This window comes from Schistocerca americana, chromosome 3, assembly GCF_021461395.2.
Source record: "Schistocerca americana isolate TAMUIC-IGC-003095 chromosome 3, iqSchAmer2.1, whole genome shotgun sequence".
NCBI classification, from domain to species: Eukaryota; Metazoa; Arthropoda; class Insecta; order Orthoptera; family Acrididae; genus Schistocerca; species Schistocerca americana.
The window spans coordinates 291521360-291548276 of NC_060121.1; the positions used below are offsets into that span (position 1 = coordinate 291521360).

At 43.4% G+C, this 26917-nt stretch overlaps 1 protein-coding gene across 1 annotated transcript in view; it reads left to right on the top strand.

Moving 5' to 3' along the window:
* LOC124606026 (homeobox protein B-H1-like) overlaps window positions 1-26323 on the top strand; it is a 410903-nt gene extending 384580 nt beyond the window's left edge. Inside the window, exon 4 of the mRNA XM_047137990.1 lies at window positions 25960-26323. Coding sequence (XP_046993946.1) covers window positions 25960-26323 — 364 coding nt within the window. The remainder of the gene's footprint in view (window positions 1-25959) is intronic.
* The last annotated feature ends 594 nt before the right edge of the window (window positions 26324-26917 follow it).

Genomic DNA, 26917 nt, shown 5'->3' on the forward strand with positions numbered 1-26917 from the left:
TGTATGATTATATGATAGCGGAACAAACACTGGTAGCAATTAATTCTGTAAAATATCTGGGAGTGTGCGTGCGGAACGATCTGAAGTGGAATGATCATATAAAATTAATTGTTGGTAAGGCGGGTGCCAGGTTGAGATTCATTGGGAGAGTCCTTAGAAAATGTAGTCCATCAACAAAGGAGGTGGCTTACAAAACACTTGTTCGACCTATACTTGAGTATTTCTCATCAGTGTGGGATCCGTACCAGGTCGAGTTGACAGAGGAGATAGAGAAGATTCAAAGAAGAGCGGCGCGTTTCGTCACAGGATTATTTGGTAAGCGTGATAGCGTTACGGAGATGTTTAGCAAACTCAAGTGGCAGACTCTGCAAGAGAGGCGCTCTGCATCACGGTGTAGCTTGCTGTCCCGGTTTCGAGAGGGTGCGTTTCTGGATGAGGTATCGAATATATTGCTTCCCCCTACTTATACCTCCCGAGGACATCACGAATGTAAAATTAGAGAGATTCGAGCGCGCACGGAGGCTTTCCGGCAGTCGTTCTTCCCTCGAACAATACGCGACTGGAACAGGAAAGGGAGGTAATGACAGTGGCATGTAAAGTGCCCTCCGCCACACACCGTTGGGTGGCTTGCAGAGTATAAATGTAGATGTAGATATAGATGTAGACACGCCAAGTCACTTCACAAATGCTGTAAATGTGTAACGCGAAGCGATGCTGGGAAGTAGCCGCCGCAAAGTATGTCGCAAACTCAAGACGTAAAAAGATCAGTTTCAGAGCTAAAAGCAAACTAATTTCTTGCTATCATTGGCTACCTGAAACTATACCCGCAGCGGCTATACGAGCTGCTGCGTTACAACCTATGAGCAGTCATCGTTGGCACTTGGTTGAAGATTATAGGCGACACAGGCAGATTCCAGACGAAGAAAACATGATTGATAGAAACCAAGTGAGGTGGTTAGTACACTGGACTCGCATTAGGGAGGACGACGGTTCAAACCTGCGTTCGGCTATTCAGATTTACGTTTTCCTGATTTTCCTATGTCGCTCCAGGCGAATGATGGGATGGTTCCTTTGAAAGTGCACCGCCGATTTCTTTCCATATCCTTGACATAACCACGGAGTTCCGGGTTCGATTCCCGGCGGGGGTTTGCTCTAATCAGAGCGCGCAACGTCACGCCTGAACCGTTTGCGTTGCCAAACTGCCACAACAGTTGCCCAATTCAATTCCCGTTCCTTGTCCGGTATTCTTTGTTGATGTATATGGATCCCGAATCATGGATCTGGCACTTTTATTTCGTATTTCATCCTAAATGATAACCACGCCACAAACAGCACACAGACACACATAGCGAAACTAATGAACTAAGCCCTTTTCATGCTCAGCACTTACTAAACACTACTGGATACTTCCACACAAGACGCGATTCAGTGCACATAGCCGGCCGGAGTGGCCGAGCTGTTCTAGGCGCTACAGTCTGGAACCGCGGGACCGCTACGGTCGCAGGTTCGAATCGTGCCTCGGGCATGGATGTGTGTGATGTCCTTAGGTTAGTTAGGTTTAAGTAGTTCTAAGTTCTAGGGGACTGATGACCTCAGAAGTTAAGTCCCATAGTGCTCAGAGCCATTTGAAGGAGGAGGAGGAGGAGGAGATTAGTGTTTAACGTCCCGTCGACAACGAGGTCATTAGAGACGGAGCGCAAGCTCGGGTGAGGGAAGGATGGGGAAGGAAATCGGCCGTGCCCTTTCAAAGGAACCATCCCGGCATTTGCCTGAAGCGATTTAGGGAAATCACGGAAAACCTAAATCAGGTTGGCCGGAGACGGGATTGAACCGTCGTCCTCCCGAATGCGAGTCCAGTGTGCTAACCACTGCGCCACCTCGCTCGGATTCCCGGCGGGGTCAGGGATTTTCACCTGCCTCGAGATGACTGGGTGTTTGTGCTGTCCTCATCATTTCATCATCATTCATGAAAGTGTCGAAATTGGACTGAGCAGTGGTTGGGAATTTGTACGGGCGCTGATAAACGCACAGTTGAGCGCCCCACAATTCAAACATCATCATCATCATCATCATCATCATCCTTGACTCAACCCCAGCTCGTGCTCCGTCTCTAATGACCTTGATGTCGACGGAATGTTGAACCAAATCTTCCTTCCTACTTAATGATAAGTAGAGAATAAAAGCAAATAATAAAGTCAATACGATGATGAAAATGACATGGCAAAGAATTAGAATTAAGAAAATATATATTTAAACCAAGTAACTGAATAAAAATGATATTCAAACTCTTTTGAGTAGTTCAGAAGCAAAAAATTTCGAGGCAGTTGAGGAGATTTCAGCCTACGACCTCCAGAATGGCAGATTTAAACGCTATCCATTGCGTCAGAGTACAACCCTAACTGACGTATGTTTTACTGTGATCACCCAGTGGCAATGACGAATTGCAGTCTTCAAATAGCCAGTCTCACGAAATGTCGTACGAAGCTTATCTAATGTAAGCTGATCTCTGTGATTGTGATAATCGCATATGTGCACTGATTCAAATGGTTCAAATGGCTCGGACCGAGCGAGGTGGCGCAGTGGTTAGCACACTGGATTCGCATTCGGGAGGACGACGGTTCAATCCCGTCTCCGGCCATCCTGATTTAGGTTTTCCGTGATTTCCCTAAATCGCTTCAGGCAAATGCCGGGATGGTTCCTTTGAAAGGGCACGGCCGATTTCCTTCCCCATCCTTCCCTCACCCGAGCTTGCGCTCCGTCTCTAATGACCTCGTTGTCGACGGGACGTTAAACACTAATCTCCTCCTCCTCCTCCTCCTTCAAATGGCTCTGAGCACTATGGGACTTAACTTCTGAGGTCATCAGTCCCCTAGAACTTAGAACTACTTAAACCTAACTAACCTATAGACATCACACACATCCATGCCCGAGGCACGATTCGAACCTGTGACCGTAGCGGTCCCGCGGTTCCAGACTGTAGCGCCTAGAACAGCTCGGCCACTCCGGCCAGCTATGTGCACTGAATCGCGTCTTGTGTGGAAGTATCCAGTAGTGTTTAGTAAGTGCTGAGCATGAAAAGGGCTTAGTTCATTAGTTTCGCTATGTGTGTCTGTGTGCTATTTGTGGCGTGGTTATCATTTAGGATGAAATACGAAATAAAATTGCCAGATCCATGATTCAGGATCCATATACATCAACAAAGAATACCGGACAAGGAACTGGAATTGAATTGGGCAACTGTTGTGGCAGTTTGGCAACGCAAACGGTTCGGGCGTGACGTTGCGCGCTCTGATTAGAGCAAACCAGCTCCAACGCTTAAAGTGTCAGCTATCAAGTAATTTTAATCATACTTCAGATGAGAAACAGCGTAAAAACTATGTCGCTTCGATTTTCGACATGAAGTGCATGGTTCATCAAAAATTTGTCTCACAAGGCAGCACAGCTAACCAGTTTTACTACTACTAGTGTTAAAATGATTCTATAATATGGAACAAACGGCCTGCTTTGTGATATCTAATGACTTACCACAAGGACACTCTGGTGCAAATAAAGTTGAAGGTCACGCACTTTTTACCAAAAACAAAATGACAACATTTTCACATCCACCCTACTCGCGGAATCTGTCGCTTTTTTCTGTTCCGCGGACTGGAACAGAAGATGATGACGAAACTGAAAAAATGTGGAGTAGGATAAAAGAATTTATTCAGAACTTTATGAATATTTAAATATGATAAGGGACTGGAATTGGATAGTGAGAAAATGAAGAGAAGGAAAAGTAGTAGGGAAAATGGAATGGGGGAAAGGAGCGAAAGAGGTAGAATTTTGCACAGAGCACGGTTTAATCGTAGGTAACACTTGATTTGATAATCAGTAAAGACGACTGTTGTATACGTGAAGGAGACTGTAGGCACAGGAACATTTGAGATAAATTTAACAGTGGGAAGACATATTTTAAATTGTAAGACCCTTCCAGGATCAGATGACTGTGACCCTAATTTATTAGGTAAAAATGCAATTTAAAGCTGAAATCTAAGAAAGATATTACATTAAGGAGATGTGACCCAGATAGGTTAAAACAAACAAAGATTGTCTAGAGTTTCAAAGAGAGCATTTGGCAACGACTCACTGAAGTAGACGAAATACAGCAGAAGGCGAACGTGTAGTTTTTTGAGAGAGGCAATCCTGTCAATACTGCACAGGTTGACATCCTTGTCTCAGCAGTGTCTGAAACTAAATCCATCACGGCACGCAGCAAGCAGCGTTAACTTGCAGCTCGTTGAGTATCAATATTGTCTCTTTTTGTTCTGTCACGACTTCAAAAGATAATGACAGAAGGGAACGGTCTCGGTCTCGCAATGCTAGGAAATTAGTCTTGTTCAGTGCTAACGGACGCGCGAGAGCAAGTTTCCTTACTGAGCAGCCAGTAATAAGTTCTGATGGTCGTTGGCATTGCACTGCCTGCAAATTGTAGGCTAGTATGCCTCAGAAGTACTGCCTCACTTACAGAGAAACGGGCATCGGAACTATAACCGCGGTACATACATTCATAAACTGCTCCTCTGAGAAAGGTCATTAATCGCAAAAGATGGACTTTGAAATAAAAATATGTGTTCACGTTACGGTCCGAGGCAATGGCTGGCTTCCGCTTCCTCTTACCTTTCACTAACAGTTTTTCTTAGGAATATTATTGATAGCGAGCGATAACAATAACTTTCTTAACGGAAATATGTTTGGTATGGCTATAAATTATACTGAGGCAACAGAAAGTGTTACTCCACACATACACTAAGTGATCAGAAGTTTCCGGACACCCCCAAAACATACGTTTTTCATATTAGGTGCATTGTGCTGCCACCTACTGCCAGGTACTCCATAGGCTATCAGTGACCTCAGTAGTCATTAGACATCGTGAGAGAGCAGAATGGGGCGCTCCGCGGAACTCACGGACTTCCAACGTGGTCAGGTGATTGGGTGTCACTTGTGTCATACGTACGTATGCGAGATTTCCACACTCCTAAACATCCATAGGACACTGTTTCCGATGTGATAGTGAAGTGGAAACGTGAAGGGACACGTACAGCGCAAACGCGTACAGGCCGATCTCGTCCGTTGACTGGCAGGAACCGCAGACAGTTGAAAAAGGTCGCAATGCGTAATAGGCAGACATATATACAGACCATCACACAGGAATTCCAAACTACATCAAGATCCACTGCGAAAACTACGACAGTTAGGCAGGAGGTGAGAAAACTTGGATTTCATGGTCGAGCGGCTCCTCATAAGCCACACATCACGCCGGTAAATGCCAAAAGACGAATCGCTTGGTGTAAGGAGCGTAAAGATTGGTCGATTGAACAGTGGAAAAACGTTGTGTGGAGTGACGAATCACGGTACACAATGTAGGGACCCGATGGCAGGGTGTGGGCATGGTGAATGCCTGGTGAACGTCATATTCCAGCGTGTGTAGTGCCACCAGTAAAATTCGGAGGCAGTATATGGTGTGGTCGTGTTTTTCATGGAGGAGGCTTGCACTCCTCGTTGTTTTGCGTGGCACTATCACAGCACAGGCCTACATTGATGTTTTAAGCACCTTCTTGCTTCCCACTGTTGAAGAACAATTCGGGGATGGTGATTGTTCTTTCAACATTATCGAGCACTTGTTCATATTTCACGGCCTGTGGCTGCTGAGTGGTTACACGACGATAACGTCGCTCTAATGGCCTGGCCTGCACGGAGCCCTGACCTGAGTCCTATAGAACACCTTTGGGATGTTTTGTAATGCCGACTTCGTACCAGGTTTCACCGACCAACATCGATACCTCTCCTCAGTGCAGCACTCCGTGAAGAATGAGGTACCATTCCCCAAGAAACCTTCCAGCACTTGTTTAAACGTATGCCTGAGAGAGTGTAAGCTGTTATCAAGTCTGAGGATGGGTCAACCCCATATTTAATTCCAGCATTACCGATGTAGGGCGCCACGAACTTGTAAGTCATTTTCAGCCAGGTGTCCGGATACTTTTGATCACATAGTGCGCCTCACTCGAAGCTATCAGACCGATATTCCAGCAATTCCGTGTTTTGGAGATATCTTTAAAAACAGATTGAAGCCGATCTCAGGGAAGATTAGTTTAGTTCTGGAGAAGTGTATGATCACCCACGGCAACACTGAGTCTATAGGTTGAAAGAATACAAATACAATGCCCTTCATAAGAAACTATACAGTTCCAGAGACCTTTTCAAGTCACAAAGATGTATGATGTATATATACAACTGATGTCCCGAATGCAAATTTTTACCAAGGCCAGGATTCGAACCTGAGTCTCCAGCTCTCTAGGCAGATGTATTAACCACTATGCCAACCTGGCATAGGGGCTTTGTGCAACTGCGCGGACTGCCCTAGCACACATTCCTCCTCAGTCCAAACGAGGAGGAGGCGTGCCAGAATAGTCTGTGTAGTTCTGCAAAGCCACTGAGCCAGGATGGCGTACTGGTTAGTGCGTCTGCGTAGCGAGCAGGGGACCTAGATTCGAACCCTGGTCGTGGTACAAATTTTCATTTGTTGCTTCAGTCTGCATATATACATCATAAAACTATTTTTATCGCATTTGTAGGTTTAGAGAAAGTTTTTGACTCTGTCGACTGGAACGTAATCACTGAAATTCTAAGGAAAAAAAATTTGGACATTTGTGGTAAATTCGTATGGGACCAAACTGCTGAGGTCATCGGACACATCACACACCCATGCACGAGGGAAGACTCGAATCTCCGACGGGGGTTGGGGGGAGGGGGGAGGGAGCCGCACGAACCGTGGCAAGGCGCCCAGACCGTTGAGGTACCCCACGGCGAAATTCTGAAGACAGCAGGGATAAAATAACAGGTTATCTGTTACTTGAGCAGAAACCAGACTGCAGTTATAAGAGTCGTGGAACATGAAATGGAAGCAATACTTGAGAATGGATTGACCTAAGATTGTAGAATATGCTATACGTCATTGAACTTGTATGTTAAAAAAGCAGTAAAGGAAACAGAAAATTTTTGGAAAGGGAATTTAAATTCAAGAAGAACAAATTAATGTTTTTATGTTTGTTGATGATGTTATTCTGTCAGAAACGGCAAAGGACTTGGAAGAGTAGTTGAACAGAATGGAAGCTGTTTTGAAAAAAAAACGTTAGAAGATGAACATGAACGAAAGTAAAAAGAAAGATAATGGAATGTAGTTAAATTAAATCAGGCGATACTGAGGGAATTCAATTAGATAATGAGTCACTAAAAGTAGTAGATGAGTTTTGGCATTTGGTCAGAAAATCAACATGAGGGCTTAAGTTCAGAGGGAATGAAATGTAGACTGGCAATGAGAAGAATGGCATTACCAGCAAAGAGAAATTTGTTACTATTGAACACAAATTTAAGAATTAGGAAGTCTTTTCTCAAGGTATTTGTCTGCACAGGGAACATGGATGATAAATAGTTCAGAAAAGAGAGAGTACAACTATTGATACGTTGTGTTATAGAAGAATGCTGAAATTAAATGGGTAGATTGAGTAACAAATGAGGCGGTACTGAATAAAATAGGTGGGGAAAAAAGATTATGGAAAACCTGGTTAAAAGAAGCGTACGTTGACAGGACACACGCTTATGCATCAAGGAATCGTCAGTTTGGTAAGTATGGCTTATAACTATTGTGTAGGAAGACGACAGCTTGAATACAGTGAGAAGTTTCAAATGGATTTGGGGGGGGGGGGGGCACAAGATGTGAGCGTATTTTCTGTATAGGAAGAACCCATTCAGACAGACGCAAAATGGTGGTGTTATGTACAATAAGGCTATTGGGTGTGTCTGGTGTTAATGGAACTCTTCAGGTGGAGACTGAAAGGATCTGATCGATCCTGAGCCTGCGAGATTCATACGTATTTTGTAGTTTGCAGCTTGTCCTTTTTCTGCGAGAATCACTGCGGGAGACAAAGGAGCGTGAGGAGAAAAAGACAAGTGTAGACTATAATTAGCGGTAGCGGTGGCTGCCGGTGGGTTTAACGAGAGGCCGCTAGGAGCGCTGCGCGCGCCGTAAAAGATCGTCGTCGGTGGCGGCGGTCGTGTTAATGCGTCGCGCAGGAATTAGCCGACCTCCCTGTCTTGCGTTAAATAAACAAACAGCAGATGGCCCGAAAATTTACAACAGTCATTAGCGGCTTCTTCTCTCGCGTAATGCGAGAGCAATTACCGGGTGGCCCGACGCTTCTGCCGGCTAGGCGCAGGCTGTCTCGCTCAAATTGCAATAAGAGGGACTCCTGCTCTGGTGATGAGCACACATCGTATTCGGCCTACAACCTTTTATTGACGGAAACCAATCTATACTTTGACCATTTTTCAGACCGACTGATTTTCTCTGATCTCAATGACCACAAAGTACCAGAACGTCCCGCAAACGCTTTCCTTGTGGAAAACAACGAGGCTCCACTTGACCTCGGTTGACAATACATTGCAACGTGTCTTTTCTGGCCACGCCTTTGTGCTCGACTTGTTCGAGATTCTGGACGAAAGAGCCGGTTTCCGGTGTCCAGCGTGGATAAATAGGCCGTTTGAATGGGTTGGACTCGATGAGGCTGGCTTATGGGCTTGAGACTTTCCCATGCCGGCAGATGTTTTCTAGAGCGCATCGGAAAGAAACGTCTCAAAGTCTTGGCAAGAAGCAGCGTTTTTGGAGAGTAGCGCGAATAATGGGGGAAGGGAAAACTCAAATGCCGATCAGATCTCAATGTGAAATAATTCCGAGGAGCAAAAGATCTGCATGTTAAGATAATTTCGTGGAGTGCTTTAGAGCTCACGAAAAATTAGGAATCAGATGACAGCCCTCGCGAAATGGTGGGAATCTTGGACTCTGTGAGGCTGAGCTGAGGTTTGAAAAATGTTGCGATTTACCATGAATAGAAATTGCAGAAGTGGCCATCCCCACAGTTTGTATTTTTGGCACCAAAAAATAATAGTTTTTCGAGATTTTCACAAGAACCAACCATGAATAATTGTGCTTTATAAGCAGTCTAAGTCCCACTGTAGACCATACCTCATGTAAAAGAACCAATCGATTTGTCGTTTAAATTTTCACCCTGTACTGCAGGATAGCTGCCGGCCGCTGTGGCCGAGCGGTTCTCGGCGCTTCAGTCTGGAACCGCGCTGCTGCTACGGTCGCAGGTTCGGATCCTGCCTCGGGAATGGATGTGTGTGATGTCCATAGGTTAGTTAGGTTTTAAGTAGTTCTAAGTCTCAAATGTTAAGCCCCATAGTGCTCAGAGCCATTTGAACCACTTGCAGGATAGCTACAGTATGCCCCCTTCCGATAGGCATAAAACTGGTCAATAGACGAAGGACTGTTGAAAACACTTGCCGCTTTATCTCTTTGATCACTAGAACCCGAGATATGAACGCCTGAAAAAATTGCATTTTAGCTCGCGGCTTTTGGAACATGTTGTTACCATGCAGTCAGTCACTCTCGTGCACAAAACCTTTTTCTTTCGTACTTTTATTTTTTATTTTTATTTATTTTTTGTGATAGACATAAAAACGTGTAAAACACTCTAAATTTGGAATAACGCGATTCCTTTTTCGTTGCTGATCGATACAAAGAGCCGTAACCAACAAAACAACAGGCGCAAATAGTAGCCGAAAACAAGTAACAAATGTCTCCGTACGAAGCAAGGTATCGCTTACGGAACTGTTGCCCAACACAGTCCAGTCTGGATCTTCTCATGATTTTTTTTTTTTTCATACATCTTCGTATCCCTTCCGCCTCCCCTCCCCCCAAAAATACAGTTTTAATAACTTCCACGGCTTTATTCTTTTTCTCCTTCTTTTATTATTCTTCTCCCCTCCCGTACTTCGTCCTGCCTCGACTCCTGTTTCGCACTTCCTCATTTTTTTGCCTACCTCAAATATGCGAACCACGTGGCAGCGCCTAGGGTACGCGCCCTAGTTACACCCTAGTTACACCACTGAGCACAGTAATGAATCTGAATTGTCAACGTGTACCAAACACAATCTAACATGAATCCAATATTGTAGAACTAGTATACCATAGAAGGGGAGAATTAACCGCATATCAGTACGAATGGATTGCAATTGTCTGAAACCGTAGGTAAAAATATGGGAAAGTGCACTATCAGACCTTCCTCGGAGGTCTGTGTCAACAGCGAAGTTCACTGCCACACTCTAAACTATTATATGTGCTGACACCGTACACAGATAAACCAAAATGTAATATCCACTACCCACGGGAACACTGTTTGCCATCAATTACGGTCACGGTGTTCACAAGATCTTCCAGATTCGGCCATGGATAGATCAAAACGTGTCGCCTGTTCGGGTGGATCACGTCTCCTGTTACATCAGATCGACGAATATGCAGACATCCAGGCGAATCGTTGCTCTAAATACGCACCGCGTCACGAACGCAGGTCGGTGGGGGAGTATTATTCTATGGCGGACATTCCCCTGGGCTTCTACAGGACCTGTGGTAGTGATCGAAGCCATCAGACAGCTGTGGACTAAGTGATCTGATTAGGGTCAACAGTCCCCGTCTTACATTGCATCAGGGTTTTGCACATAGAGTAACTTTTTTACATCATAAATTTCTAAGAAATATCACTTTTAATATGACAAATCGTATTACAATGATTTGAGTGACTACAGAGACAATGTAAGCAAAGTAAATAACAAAAAATGGTTCAAATGGCGTTATCAGATACGGCGGTTTTCTCTGCATAGTTGCTAATTTTTTTCTGATTGACAGCCATATATTATTTGCATTTCCACAGACTAATTGATGTTCATCTGAGTCAATCAGGTTGCAAGTGGTACACAAAGCCAGATTAATGGAATGTAGTCTGGAGTTCGTTGGAAATTTCCTATTCACAAAATAGTACCACAACGACCGCACTTTTGTTGGTAAATGCGGGTGGTGTATATTCCTCCAGATATCATGCCAAGAGTGACCGACGTATTTTTGTTCTGTGATGTTCTTGGTCTGAAAGTTCATTAAGTTTTGGTATATTTTCTTGACTTTGAGGACATCTTTCTCGGGTGTTCCCAGTCTACTGCAGCTATATTCTACGAAGAAATGTTTTAGGTAGCAAAGTTCATTTGGGATGTGGTGAACGGCTATTGGGGCGTCCTGACTGGCCGGCGCTATTTCATTTAACAGAAATGCGGTAACACTTTTATCTGACCGCTTCCACAGTTTATATGTTTTACAGACGTACAATGCTTGTGCTTTATTGTACACGTCCGTGAGATTCAATCCACCGTTGTCAGTCGGTAGAGTCAACGTTTGGTACTTGACTTTGAAGATGTGGCCGCGACTGACGAAGTGGCCAAAAGCAGCCAAAATCCTGTTCGCCACTTCCCTCGGCATTGGCAGGGCTTGCGCCACGTAATTTAATACAGAGGATAAATAGATGTTGACAAGAGCCACTCTTTGTGTCTCATCAAGAGTACGGAGATTGTGCTGACGTATACAAGCACGGATGGTGTTGAGGATTCTTCAGTAATTAACTGCGATGGTCTGCCGAATATTCCTTGTGTACTCCACCCCAAGACATGTCATGGTGACAATTTCCGTTATTGGTTCATTCAGCTACTGGGGGCGGACAGGTCGTAAGTGTCATACAGTAAGCTTAGGCATTTGAGAATATAACGCCATCAAAATATTAGTCAATTTTTTATTGCATCTTAAAGTTATTCTCGGCTAAATATGTCAACTCACGAGCCCAATTCTCGTCACCTGCGGGAGGTTTTAATTTTCTGCTTTGATATGAAGAAATCTGCGGCTGAGGTTCATAAAAAACTGGGTAAGACCTATAACGAGATGCCTGTTAGAACTTTGCAGAAAATGGTTTGCATGCTTCAAGAACGGTGATTCTGACGTCGAAGACCGGCATGGTTGTGAAAGAGAGAAAGCTCTCGATGCTACTGCAACCGACGGGAACAATCACAGGAGATCGTTATCGAAAGCAATTTATGTGTTTCAGCCGATCACTGACAGACAAACGGCCACAATACAGCGATAGACATGAAAAGGTCATTTTGTAGCATGACAGTGCTCGACCCCATGTCGCAAAACATACCTGGAAACGTTGAAAGGTGGAGTCCTACCCCACCCGCCGTATTCCTCAGACAGTGTTCCCTTTGACTACCAACTTTTTAGTTCAATGCCACACGACCTGGCTTCCCAGCGCTTCCTGTCATATGAACAATTGCAAAATGGGATCGATGGATGGATATCCTCGAAAGACGCCCAGTTCTTCCACCACGGGATTCGTATACTGCCCGAAAGATGGGAGAAAGTAGTGGCCAGCGATGGCCAGTACTTTGAAAAGTAAATTTTTTGGAAGATGCTTACAATAAAGCCTCGAACTTTGAGAAAAAACGGCGGAAGCAAAGTTGTAGCCCCAGTAGTAAAGTTAATACTGTCGGTACTTCTACCACTGCTTCCAGTAATGATAATAATAATAATAGTAATAATAATATTAATAATAAAACAACACGTTCCCACATACAAGCATGCTCCACAAAATGTACTGGAGAATGATGAACACAAATTATACTGGAACAGAACCATTGTAACAGATAAAACAACACCACATAACAAACCTGACATCATACTCACCAATAAAAAGAAGACATTAACACAACTAATCGAAATATCCATACCCAATACAACAAATACACAGAGGAAAACAGGAGAAAAAATTGAAAAATACATCCAACTGGCTGAGGAAGTCAAGGACATGCGGCATCACGATAAAGTTGACATTATACCAATTACACTATCAACTACAGGAGGCATACCACACAATATCCACCAGTACATCAACGCAATACAGCTACATCCAAACGTATATATACAACTACAGAAATCTGTAATTACTGATACATGTTCAATTGCCGAAAGTTCCCAAATGCAATGTAACATATACCGTACAGTTAAAAGGAAGTCACGCTTGATCAAGGTCCGCGTCACTTTCCATTTTTAACCAGACATAACGTCTGAGAAAGGAAAGAAGTAATAATAATAATGGTAGTGGCAGGTATAAAAAGAATTTATAGGGGTATGAAATAGATATTTAGTGATATAGCGATTTATGGGTAAAGAAAATTTAAAGAGCTAAGAACACTGGGAAATGAGGAAGCTCTGGTTGGAAAAGATATACAGGTGTAACGAGTGCGCACAGGAACATTGTAGTCGTTATTGTCGCTTCAGCTGATATATCAGTAAATGTCTTGCGAAGCTAGAGATGTTATTCAGTTCTCTAATACAATGCGGAAGGTTATTACAGAGTCGGCTTCTCGCTACTGAGAACGACCTCGAGAAAGTTGCTGAACGATGGAGTGGGATAGAAAGGATTTTACTCTGGTGGGAATGGATGCTTGTGCCATGTTGTTCAGACAAGAGCGTTAAGGTCGAGGAGAGATATGAGACATACTGTACGTTGATACGACTTAGGATATGGAAATCTCTGCGCTTGTCTGTTCGCAGCCAGGACAGCTGTGCGTGTGGTGATAAACATCATAGCTATAACGAAGAGAGGCATTCATAACCACTTCCAGGCGCCGTGAGTTTTCCTGAGAAAGGCCTTGCAGGATAACATCGCTGTAATCAGTAATTGGAAATTGAAGTGTTTTTAGAAGTTTCTTTCCCAGGTCAAGAGGGAAGGGTTTTATATATTTTTGTAGGGTATGGAGAGGTGCTGATGCCGTCTTGTACGTTGCAGATCTGTGGCAGGTCCAATTTACATTTTCATCTATTATTACTCCTAAACTCTTTACTAGGGGAGAGAACTTGATATTTGTCCCACTTACCATTAAAGATGGTAGTGAATCCCGATATATGGGGCTAATGAGCCTAGAATTACCAACCAATACCGCTTGGGTTTTTGGATGAATTGACGTTTATGTACGGACTACCAAATCTGATCTGATCTGAATCCGATGTGACACACCTGGGATACTATCGGACGCTAGACCACCAGTAGATAATTTGCGGGAATTTCGTGACCTGCGTGTAGACATCTGGTGCTACATGCCTCTGGACAGCTACTAAGAACTTGTCGAATCTATGCTACACAGAAGTGCTGCTGTATTGCTGCAGTGCTGAATTCCAAAACTGGACCAACACACAATTAAGTAGCCATAATGTTCTGGCTAGTCACTTTGTTACTGAATTTGAGAATAACGCCGCATCTTCGAGTTAATCTGAAGTTGTGGGGTCTGTATGCTGTGACTAAAAGCCATCGCACGGTGAATGACTCAAATGTACCGGGTGATCAAAAAGTCATTTAAATTTGAAAACTTAATAAACCACGGAATAATGTAGAAAGAGAGGTAAAATTGACACACATGCTTGGAATGACATGAGGATTTATTAAAAAAAAAAAGAAAAAACAAAGTTCACAAAATGTCCGACAGATGGCGCTGGACAGCAAAACTGCTACCGTGATGGGTGCGAGAGGTACGCCGATATGTTACAGAATCGCATCATCCCCAGCCTGGCTGATAAACACCTGCTGGAACGTACGATGTTTATGCAGGATGGCGCTCCACCCCATATTACTAGACGCGTGGAAGATCTCTTGCACGCGTCGTTTGGTGACGATCGTGTGCTCAGCCGCCACTTTCGTCATGCTTGGCCTCCCAGGTCCCCAGACCTCAGTCCGTGCGATTATTGGCTATGGGGTTACCTGAAGTCGCAAGTGTATCGTGATCGACCGACATCTTTAGGGATACTGAGAGGCAACATCCGACGCCAATGCCTCATCATAACTCCGGACATACTTTACAGTGCTGTTCACAACATTATTCCTCGACTACAGCTATTGTTGAGGAATGATGGTGGACATATTGGGCATTTCCTGTAAAGAACATCATCTTTTCTTTGTCTTACTTTGTTATGCTAATTATTGCTATTCTGATCAGATGAAGCGCCATCCGTCGGACATTTTTGAACTTTTGTATTTTTTTGGTTCTAATAAAACCCCATGTCATTCCAAGCATGTGTGTCAATTTGTCCTCTCTATCTACATTATTCCGTGATTTATTCAGTTTTCAAATTTATACTGACTGTTTGATCTCCCGGTACTTCGCAGGCATCTCCTTTAACATCGGAATTCATACCCAAACTAGATTTAATTATGAATGCAGACAACAGAGAATAACACACAGCCTTCTCAACCTCGCAGCCTAGTTGTATTAAGCAATAGTTGCCTTCTGCGGCCATTCTCACATTCAGTAAAATTTTTCTGGGTTTGTGACCGCATTGTCAATACATAAAATTACCGACGTTTCGGTCCCTGTTGTAAGTGACCTTCATCAGAGTGCTTTTGTTTACCCTCAAGAAGGGCACTTGCAACAGGGACAATGCGGTCACAAACCCAGGAAATTTTTTTTATTGAACATTGTAGTTGGCTTTTCGCTCCCTAGAGAGACGAGTGAAATTTTACTATAAAAATACAGCGACCAGCCACTTTTTTTAATGCGTTTTATTTATGCCACTATGCATTTCGGGTTTGCACCCATCTTCAGCTGGCAAATCACATGTATCTTCAGTTTCTACAGTGGTAAAATATCGACAGCAGTTTGGATGCTGCAGCTGGCCTGTGCAAAAGCAACGATTCCAATCATTTACTTCAATTTCGCGAGTTTAAAGTTACGCACTATCAGCTGTTCATTTAGATGTTCTTCGTTTAAAAACTTAAATAAATCCACATTTGCCCAACATGTAGCAGAAGAAGAACATCAAGTAACAGACATATCCCATAACCTACAAGTTCTCCACCTAGCCAACAAAGGAAAAAGAATGAACCTCCTAGAAGAAATCGAAATTTATTCACATAAACATGCATCCCCTTCTGACATACTTAACGACCAAACAGAGCTACCAAACCGATTATTTCTGAAAAACTTCCACACTCTACTTATCAAACCACTTACTAAGGACAATCAAGAGCCCGCATCTCGTGGTCGTGCGGTAGCGTTCTCGCTTCCCACGTCCGGGTTCCCGGGTTCGATTCCCGGTGGGGTCAGGGATTTTCTCTGCCTCGTGATGGCTGGGTGTTGTGTGATGTCCTTAGGTTAGTTAGGTTTTAGTAGTTCTAAGTTCTAGGGGACTGATGACCTAAGATGTTAAATCCCATAGTGCTCAGAGCCATTTGAACCAAGCCACAATCAAGAAATAACATAATCTAATATAAACCCAACAAATGCATGTAATAATATACAACATAAAAAAATCTTAATTCTATCTTTGTTATATTGTGAATGTATGAATTACTGCTTTGTATAAATGTGTTATGTTAATTTATTACCTTCAATACTGACTAAGTAACAAAAAAAAATTGTAAATGTATGAATTACTGCTTTATATAGATGTGTTATGTTAGTTTATTATCTTCAATACTGCCTAAGTAATAAAAAAAACTTAGTATACATCGTATTTAGGATACTTCTATCACCTAAGTCAATGTTTAGTAAACAGTAGCTTAGCTAGAACCTCAAAACGTTCGTAAAATATAACTATGTCCATTGATAAACTGCTTGTATGTAAACAAAACTGTCAGTCGACAACATGGCGGATAGCGCAGTGCGCCTGTATAAAATACGTGACAAAAAGTGTTTGTGATGTTAGAAAAAAAGAAGAAAAGCCAAGAAAAAACAAGGAGAATGTAAGTAAAATGAACAACTGATAGTGCGTAACTTTAAACTCGCGAAATTGAAGTAAATGATTGGAATCGTTGCTTTTGCCCAGGCCAGCTGCAGCATCCAAACTGCTGTCGATATTTTACCACTGTAGAAACTGAAGATACATGTGATTTGCCAGCTGAAGATGGGTGCAAACCCGAAATGCATAGTGGCACAAATAACACGCATTAAAAAAAGTGTCTGGTCGCTGTATTTTTATAGTAAAATATCATTATCCACGGCCACGGTGCTCAACAGTCCAAATAAAATGGACAAATTGTTATAGACGAGTGAAACCTTTTCTTCTTGAGGAATGAGTTCAGCATCTTCGTATGAATTAAACGTATGATCATACTTCATAAAGATGGCACACTACATTGAATACACCAAGGCAGGCGCTCCAGTAGTGCAGTAACTGCTCAATGCTCGCAGCGGCGGTAGGCGTGTCACCTCGGCCACCCAGGGCGCCAGCGAAACAATTGCCCGGTGGGCATGCGGCCGGCCGGATAATCCAGCGAGCACGTACCAGCGCGGCGCGGCCTGCAGTTTTCATTACCGCACGTGTCACCTCCGGCCTGCACTTTTATTTATTACACCCGCAGCTGGAGCCGGAACGTAAAAAACTGAGCGGCACGAAACGAAAAAAAAAACGACGAAAAAAAAAATACGCAACAGAGGCGGACGCGAAATTGTCCCCGCTCTTCTGGACCGGGTGGGGCGCCAGGGTGTGCTAGTCGGTACACCGTGTCTAGTTACTTATTCACAGCCAGGGAAAATTACCTGTTAAATTTGGATCATTAGCAGCAAATTCTATGTTGTTCTCCGTGGCTGTTTTTTTACCCTTCCTTTACTTCGCAATTTTTTAACAGTTGGGGCGATTTTACGGCTCAGTCTATCCCCTCTCTCCTGCCCCCTCCCCTCCCACACTTCTCGCCATTTATTCAATTTTTTTAAAATAATATATTGATGAGGGGTCTTGCTGCAGTAAGGGTGTGTTTGCCGAATTTTCGAGGATTTTTTTGCGAAATAATAACGTGTAAATACGTTACTGGCCTTAATTAAAAAGTAATTATGTTACACGGAAAAATGTGATAATCGCTGGTTGGAGTGTTACTGCCTGCCACAGCGCCAGAGTAAGCGAGACTGCAGCGGTTCGGCTGAAACACTGAACGCCGATATCGTCCTCGTCTGAGACGCATTTCACAACACGAGGAAGACCAGCTCCGCCGATGCCACTGATGTCTTAGGTTTGTCTCTGGGGATTCGTACTGGACGGCTTGTGTTCGTACATCGTGTAATCGTGACACTGAGTAAAATGGTTAAGTACACTCCAGAAAACACAAAAATCTCTTTTCTGTGGAACACTCCGCTTTTCATAAATATGCCACTGCTCTACTGAAGTACATTAAAAATTAAAAATTTTTGGTTCGCGAAGCAAGACTTCTAGATCAAAAGCTATAAGAAGCTCCGCGCTTAGTATTATCCTTTGTGGAAGTCCGCCTGTAATAACCTCATTGTCGACGGGACGTCAAGCCCTAACTCTCTCTTTCCGTGTGAAAGTGTGAGAACGTTTTTTTAAATAGTTGAGAATCGTGTAACTGAGGCGGAGTGCGGATCTAGGCGCTTCAGTCCGGAACCACGCGGTTGCTACAGTCGCAGGTTCGAATCCTGTCTCTGGCATGGATGTGTGTGATGTCCTTAGGTTAGTTAGGTTTAAGTAGTTCTAAGTCTAGGGTGCTGATGACCTCAAATGTTAAGTCCCATAGTGCTTGGAGCCATTTGAACTTTTGAGGCGGAGTGTGGGTACAAGAGCGATATTCGCCAAGCAGTATGCGCGAAACCGCCTAAAAACCACATCCAGGCTGGCCGGCACCTAAGAGCGTATCGAAATCGTTTATAATGGTGGAAGGAGAGTCAAACCTCTTTCCATTCACGAGAAATTACATGAAATATGCTAGAGATAGTCCGCGACAAAGTTGACAGCTGCGGGACACACGCGCCGCTATTGCCGCCTGCTGTGCGGAGTACGGAGACATCTCGTGTTTCTCTTCTTTGTATGCAGACTACACAAACCGAAGCTGGAAATGAATGAAGAACTTAATGGAATGAAAGGACACCGGGAGTTATCAGTTCATGACACCGGTTTTTTTTTGGTTTTTTTTTTTAGTCAATGTTGCCTGGTTTCAGAAAACAATGTTATCAATATTACTGTATTCACGTTATGCATAATACTGAATTTATCCGCGCATTTATTTATAACCTATTAACTTTACAGTTGCCGTTTCAGCCGACCGCGCTGAGAACTGCTGACATGTTCTGATATTTCTTGATGCAATGATGTTTGCCAATATAAGGCACTTATGGTCAATACATTTTTTCCCCTCCCATGGAAGTTGTCCACTGCCATAACTTACACATGTGTCCAACATCATTTTCTAACCGTTTTGGGTTACTGTACTGTTCACCTATCGTTGCACTCTTGAGTTGCCGCTTAACCAATTTTATACTTGATGCAACATTGCATTTCCTGACACTCTGCTAATGGGTATAAGTCCGTTATTGTTTGACTTTAACTAGTCAAATATTTTGACCAGTTTGTAGGTACCGTGACATTTTGACCCATGCAGATAGTTTCCGACTTATTAAGGTCATTAGACAGAATATGATAACACCGGATGATGTACTTAAGATGCGCATAGTCACCTCATACGCTACTACACCCGGCCTTAATGCAACCTGAGAATGATTCGTAATGGTTATACGCGATACCCTTAGTCTTAGGGGTGGTATACATTTCATTTTGAGATTCATGTTCAGGCATATAGACGGCCTCCTATATTTCTCTTTTTCTTCTTTTCCTTTTATTCAATCGATTCCACTTGGATTAATTCTGCATAATTGTATAGGACTTATAATTAGGGAGATAGACATTTTTTGATATACAGAAAGTGAGAATCTTCTTTGTAACCATGACTATATTAGGCAGCTACTGGCGTTGCATTAATCCACTCAGCACACTGTGGGGTTGCCCTACATAAGGGTCCTAATGAAGTGTCTACGGTGACCAGGTGTTTGATGATTTTATAGTACGATTGCATTGGTTTACTTCGTGAATGCAATTGGGTTTTAAGACAAACTCTTTTATGCTTTTTATCGTTAATATTGCGGCAGCTGTTTGTCGTACCACACACAATACGACCTAGACCACACATAAGTAACTATGTATTCTGACATGGTTGTCACATTTTCTTGTATTTTAATTTATTTTATTGTTATTTATATTAGTTGATTATTATTAAAAAAAATCTTCCACTGTTCCACTGGACATACGAATGTATGCAGTACATCTGATGTGTTGCATGGCCTATTACAACTGTGTGTTACGGTTTTATGAATAATAACGTATACATATGTTAATATATCATGCTTTCTCGAATAAAACAGTGAAAACAATTAACAACAGCATGACATAGGCAGAAGCATATGTGCCCTAATGTTACATATAGTTTCAATGATATACAATATATCTGTTTGAGCCACTTATATAGTTAACATGATACCTACAATTGTTCACATATGTTCTATATTTTTTATAATTTTTTATAATAGTACATTTCTTCACCTCATTGTACAGGGGCCTGAAGATGGCATCAATGTAATGCCGAAAACTGGTAGCATATACAAATTCATAAAATAAAATAAATTTCTACAAGACATACGGCTGTTGGTAAATCATTGCTTCAAGAAGTTCATGCCAGCCGTCGTCACACTATCCATAATGGATCAACGAAGATTGTTCTGATGTTGGTTGCTTTGAGTGATGCCAGACGCCTTCTTTCTCTCTCTCTCTCTCTCTCTTCCTCTTTCTGTGTATGTGAGTGTGTGTGTGTGTGTGTGTGTGTGTGTGTGTTTCGTCAGCCATGTTACTGACATGGAAGATGTTTCTGAGGTAAGTCTGACGTCAAGTAAAGCAACAAGTGCCACGACTTCATGCTGTGCGTTACAAAGCAACAAGGCTGCGATTCTGCCGGAGAAAGCCGTGTGGTAACGCTGCCCTGTAAAAGGAGCAGCAAGGCGGACATGGCTGTGCCGTCCGACATATCACGACATGAGGCAGCGGGACTGGTTTTTGTAAAAGCAGTGAGAGCGCATGTCGGTAATGATCCGCGGTGTGTAATGTCCCGGCAAAACCTGTGACCCCCGCGCCTTTTTCTGTCCGCAGAGGACTTAGGTCGCTTCCCGAGTTCCGGCGGCGTAATCACCTCCCTGTGGATTGCTCCTTTGTTCAACTGTCCTGCCTGCTACTAGCAACTCATGGTACTCCTGATGCAGAGCAGCTCTTTTCCTCGATTACTACATCACTCCTCGACACAGAGATGGAAGGAGATTTCGTAGTGTCTCTTTTCAGCCGAAATGAGTTTAAAGAAGCGCCCAGGTGCCAGTAAGACTCGTGCTCTGAGGGTTCCGTAGAAAATTAATTATTTATGTAGACAGTTCATCCGTGCGGAAATCGAGAATCTCTACGATTTTTGTCTGTTATCGACACGGTTTTTTTTTTTGTCTGATGTGATTAAAAATTAAGAATTTTCTGATTTTCTCTAATTGCTCTGTGAAACCTCTCTTCCTTACCAAGCGATGTGGCACAGTGGTTAGCGCACTGGACTCACAGTCTGGAGGACGACGGTTCAAACCTAATTTAGGCTTTCAAATGGTTCAAATGGCTCTGAGTACTATGGGACTTAACATCTGAGGTCATCAGTCCCCTAGACTTAGAACTACTTAAACCTAACTAACCGAAGTGCATCACACACATCCATGCCCGAAGCAGGATTCGAACCTGCGACCGTAGCAGCAGCGCGGTTCCGGACTGAGGCGCCTAGAACCGCTCGGCCACTGCGGCTGGCAATTTGGGCTTTCCGTGATTTCCCTAATGCCGGGGTGGTTCCTTTAAAAGGGCACCGCCATTCTTTCCGCATCCTTCTCTAACCCGATGGGACCGATGACGACGCTGTCTGGTTCCCCCCCCCCCCCCCCCTCCCCCAAATCAACCAACCAACCTTGCCTCCTGTCAAATTTCATGATTCTAGGTCAACAGGAATTGGCTTAAATGTTATTTTGTCCAAAACTGACATGGTGAGACCGTGGCTGTGTTCAATTAACGTAGGTTAATTCTTACAAAGAAGAAGACAGCAACCAGCCACTATTACTACTGCTATTTATTTAGGTAAATACCATCGTTACCGGTTTCGAACTGGCAAGTTCATCATCAGACGGTTGTTCACATGATTTTCGATATACAAAAATCAAAAAAGGACGATAATGTAAAGTGTATCTAGAAAATCATGTGAACAGCCGTCTGATGATGAACCTGCCAGTTCGAAACCGGTAACGGCACTATTTACCTAAATAAATAGCAGTATTAATAGTGGCTGGTTGCTGTCTTCTTCTTTGTAAGAATTAACCTACATTACCTTAAATGTTTTAATGGGTTGATTTGCGAGTATCAAAATATGTGACATAGATGGTCGTACCTTTTGATTGCCTTAGCTTAGAAGCTTACATTTATTACGCCACAAAGGGACTGATACGCCTACCTGAAAAAAAGGGTTTTAAGAGTCAGACAGAGAGGTAGACAGACGGACGGAGAATAAAGCGGTCCTACAATGATTCCGTTTCTATCCCTCGACGACACTAAGAATAAAGATAGTTTTAAGGCATTTAAAAAAGGACAAAATATTAATTTCGTTCTTGAAAAATACCAATTTCAGTAACGTTGTTGGTATTCAAAATTGCATAAGCCCACAGTTAACCTTTAAGCATTATTCAAGCGAACCGATGAGGGCGATATACGTACTATCTCCTGTCTGGTTCTTGTGTTTTTCCTCCTTGCAGGTTTTCTTTCAGTGTTCATAGCACTGGAACATCTGGTCACGGTAATGGAGGGATTACAGTGGATGTAGTTAGATATTTATATCTGCTGCTTTACCTGGACCTCGGAGTTTCAAAGAGAGAGATGCAAAAGAAAGAAAGAAGATAGCTATATCTGAGACTGCTAATAACGACTTTGGTAAATCATGTTATTCTAGTGATAAGCCTTTAACTTTGTCTACACGGAATCGGGAAAGGAGCGGGTCCTGTAGAAGGTGTTTTCTTTTTGATGAAAGGACCTCACCAACAAATTATGAGAAATAATCGGTTACACAAAGACGATCATTTTTTGTTACGAAACATATAGTCTTTAACGCATCCTTAAGTTATAATAATGAATAACTTCAACTGCACAAAAATTACGGTTCATTTTTATTAGGTTTTCTGACAGTTCTTTACATGTGAATGATTCAAAAAAATCCGCCCTGTGCCCCAGAATACGACGTCCGACATCTGTAATGAGAGGTGGACGTGGTTTCACCTTGGCTTCGGCACGTATTGACGACACTCCTCGAACACCCGACAAGTCGTGCAGTATCCGAAATGCTCGAGCCGAGCCTCACGGCTATCACTATCTGTTCTCGATCAAACTCAGATGCATCGCGCGCCTTCCCCATTCTACATACGGACAGCACGCTCACTGACATTAAATCCACTGTGCGTGTGTCTGACAAGCTATCATTCCTCGCCAGGTGACGCTGCTATGGCCTGGACGGGTTTATATTGATAGTAGGTCGGTGATCATAATGTTCTGACTAATCCTTGTATGTTCCGTAACAAAAAATGATCGGTTTTGTATGTTCTGCCATCCCTCAAAGTACGTTGTTGGCTTCCTGAAATACCCTGTACGAAACACTGTGGTGCACTGAATTGGAAACACATCATTTGGAAAGCTGCTGATGGAACGAAGAAGAAACAAGGTATGCGTTGTGCAAACACAATGAGAACAGTGAAATATAGCCTCTCCAGCGTGATAAAATTATAGTGAATGGACAAAATTCTCGAGGCAAAGACACACGAGTCGATTGTCTACTGCAGAAGCCTATATAGCGCATTTCTATCCGTACAGAATTGGTAGAAATTGGAGTCTGTCACCCCACGCCCAAATCAGCGGCGATTTGACTCAAGCACACAGTAGATCGCCACTATGATCCCGCGGATGCAAAGTGATGTCCATTATTTAAATTGTGGTCGTTTTAATTTTCGGTATAGGCGTCTGGAAACATTGTCTCTGCAATCCTGAACATCCACCGTAGAGACTGTTGATTTTTTGAAAGCTGAATTCTTATGTAACCTCCGATATGCTAAAACTCTTACATCTGGTACCGACGTTTTTTGGCTAATGGCCATTAAAAACTACTTTAGATAACTGTTACGATTTTCAAGAAGGCTTGTTTGCAGCTAAAAATCTTTGCATTCTCTGGCAGCCTGTGATGTTTGCTCTATCTATCCCTCTTTCAGTTCCTGTATATCAGTGAATCCATTAAAGCCGTCGTTCCTGGTATGGTCTGAGCTGTCTCCTCAATTTAATTCAGACCGTTCCAGATCCTTTCTAACCTCACTGAACCATGTGAAATGTTTTGTGAAACAAGTTGTCTGAAAGTAAGAAATAAAAAAGATTAGAGAAATATCTGACGCCCCTTTGAATGAAGCTCGAAGTCATTTACAGCAAATGAAGAGCCAATTGAGAATTTAAAGTTCAATGACTAACTTATGAGGATAGGTCAATCAATTTTTATGGTTAAAATGGCTCTGAGCACTATGGGACTTAACATCTGAGGTCATCAGTCCCCTAGACATAGAACAACTTACACCTAACTAACCTAAGGACAGCACACACGTCCATGCCCGAGGTAGGATTCGAACCTGCGACAGTAGCAGCAGGGCGGTTCCAGACTGAAACGCCTAGAACCGCTCGGCCACAAAATCGATTTTTAAAATGTGTTACAAGAAGAGTACACAATTTTATTGATATCACTTTTCGACATAGACGCCCGCTTTCAATATACCGGGTGATCAAAAAGTCAGTATAAATTTGAAAACTTAATAAACCACGGAATAATGTAGATAAAGAGGTAAAAATTGACACACATGCTTGGAATGACATGGGGTTTTATTAGAGCCAAAAAAACACCCCATATTGCTGGCCGCGTGAAAGATCTCTTGCGCGCGTCGTTTGGTGATGATCGTGTACTCAGCCGCCACTTTCGTCATGCTTGGCCTCCCAGGTCCCCAGACCTCAGTCAGTGCGATTATTGGCTTTGGGGTTACCTGAAGTTGCAAGTGTATCGTGATAAACCGACATCTCTATGGATGCTGAAAGACAACATCCGACGCCAATGCCTCACCATAACTCCGGACATGCTTTACAGTGCTGCTCACAACATTATTCCTCGACTGCAGCTATTGTTGAGGAATGATGGTGGACATATTGAGCATTTCCTGTAAAGAACATCATCTTTTCTTTGTCTTACTTTGTTATGCTGATTATTGCTATTCTGATCAGGTGAAGCGTCGTCTGTCGGACATTTTTTGAACGTTTGTATTTTTCTGGTTCTAATAAAACCCCATGTCATTCCAAGCATGTGTTTCAATTGGTATCTCTCTATCTACATTATTCCGTGATTTATCCGGTTTTCAAATTTATACTGGCTTTTTGATCACCCGGTACTTCCCACGCCCTCTGAAAAAGAGCTTTTTGGTTTCGCAGCAAGCCGCTATGCACCACTAACTTGAGTTGTTGATCGGAGTCGAATCGACGGACTCCTCAAGCATCTTTAAGTGGGACAGACATGGCAATCCAGTGTTCATTCAAGCAAATTAGTTTCTGAATCAACAGAGATTAATGTTGCAAAATGATTATTGTAAAGGGAAAAGTGTTTCAAATTTAAAATATGTGCGTTAAGAAAGTAGACAAGATATTTCTTAAATTCTTGGTGTTGTTTTTTGAATTCCTCGAATGATCTTTTCCGTAATGTGAGTCAAAACGAATTTAACCAATTGCTAGACTTGTTTGAATCTGTCACTGCATTGCTCTCGCAAAAGACAAGTATTCAGTCGAGATAAGGAAAAATACAGTGCATTTTAGCGGAAATAGGTTATGGGAGTGCTATTTTACAGCTCCAAGGCATCTGAGAGTCGCCTAGAATTTCTTGGATTGAGGTGAAATTTTCACAGACCACTTTTCGTCAAATGGAACAACACTGGGATGGGACAAGCAAAATTCGAACTTTAAAAACTTTGTGCATAACGAAGTGCCACCCTGTTTGTTCTCCCATCAAGTGATCGGGCCTTTCTGCTGTGTTGCAGGCGGCAGACGGCGGAGGAGCGCGAGGCGGAGCGGCAGGCGGCCAACCGGCTGATGATGTCGCTGCAGGCCGAGGCGCTCAGCAAGGGCATGTACCCGCCCCCACACCCGCCGCCACCCCCGCCGCCGCACCCGGGGGCGGACGCGCCCGGCGCGCTGGCGGCCGCCGCCGCGGCTGCCGCAGCCGCCTCCGTGTCCGCGGCGGGACAGCCGCCGCAGCCGCCCCCGCACCTGGCTGTCTCCACGGCGGGCGGCGCCGCCTCCACGACGGCGCTGAGCGCGCTGCAGAACCTGCAGCCCTGGGCCGGCGCAGACTACGGCGTGCACCCGCCTCCGCCGCCCCCGCTCGCCTCACCCATCTGCTAGGCCGACGACCCCGTCGAACGACTCCTACTCATCCAGTGAATCTCGGCAGATCGACAGTCCCCAGAAATCTCTGTCGCGCGGCCGGTGAGCGTGGCGACTGCTCTGGATACGACATCCTCACTCAGCAACATACCCCGATGCTCCAAACGGCAATCGACGGAGAAAAATTAAAGAAAACAGCCTTCGCCTATACCTGTCTCTACTGTATGTTTGTGATTGAAGTTGGACTGACTCTTACGTTTTACTAGCGGGAAAGAACTTCACAATTCTATGAGCTAAAAGACACGATCACTAACGAGACAGACTCGTAACCTCCTCAGATTCTGTTTTTCCCGTAGTATTACGAGCTTATATCGCCATACAAAGCTTTAGCGCACTTCTACTATACTGTGATTCAAGGGGGCACCAGTCTTCTAGCTTCATAACGTCAGAGTGCTCACATCATACTGCAATAGTATTTCGCAGTACTGTGAAGCTTTAACGTAAGAACCTTAAATTCCAAACATCAGAGGCGTGAAAGACGATCCGCTTCTCGTAGAAATGTAATGTATCTACACGTCACCGTGACATACAAAATCAAGAATGGACCGAAGA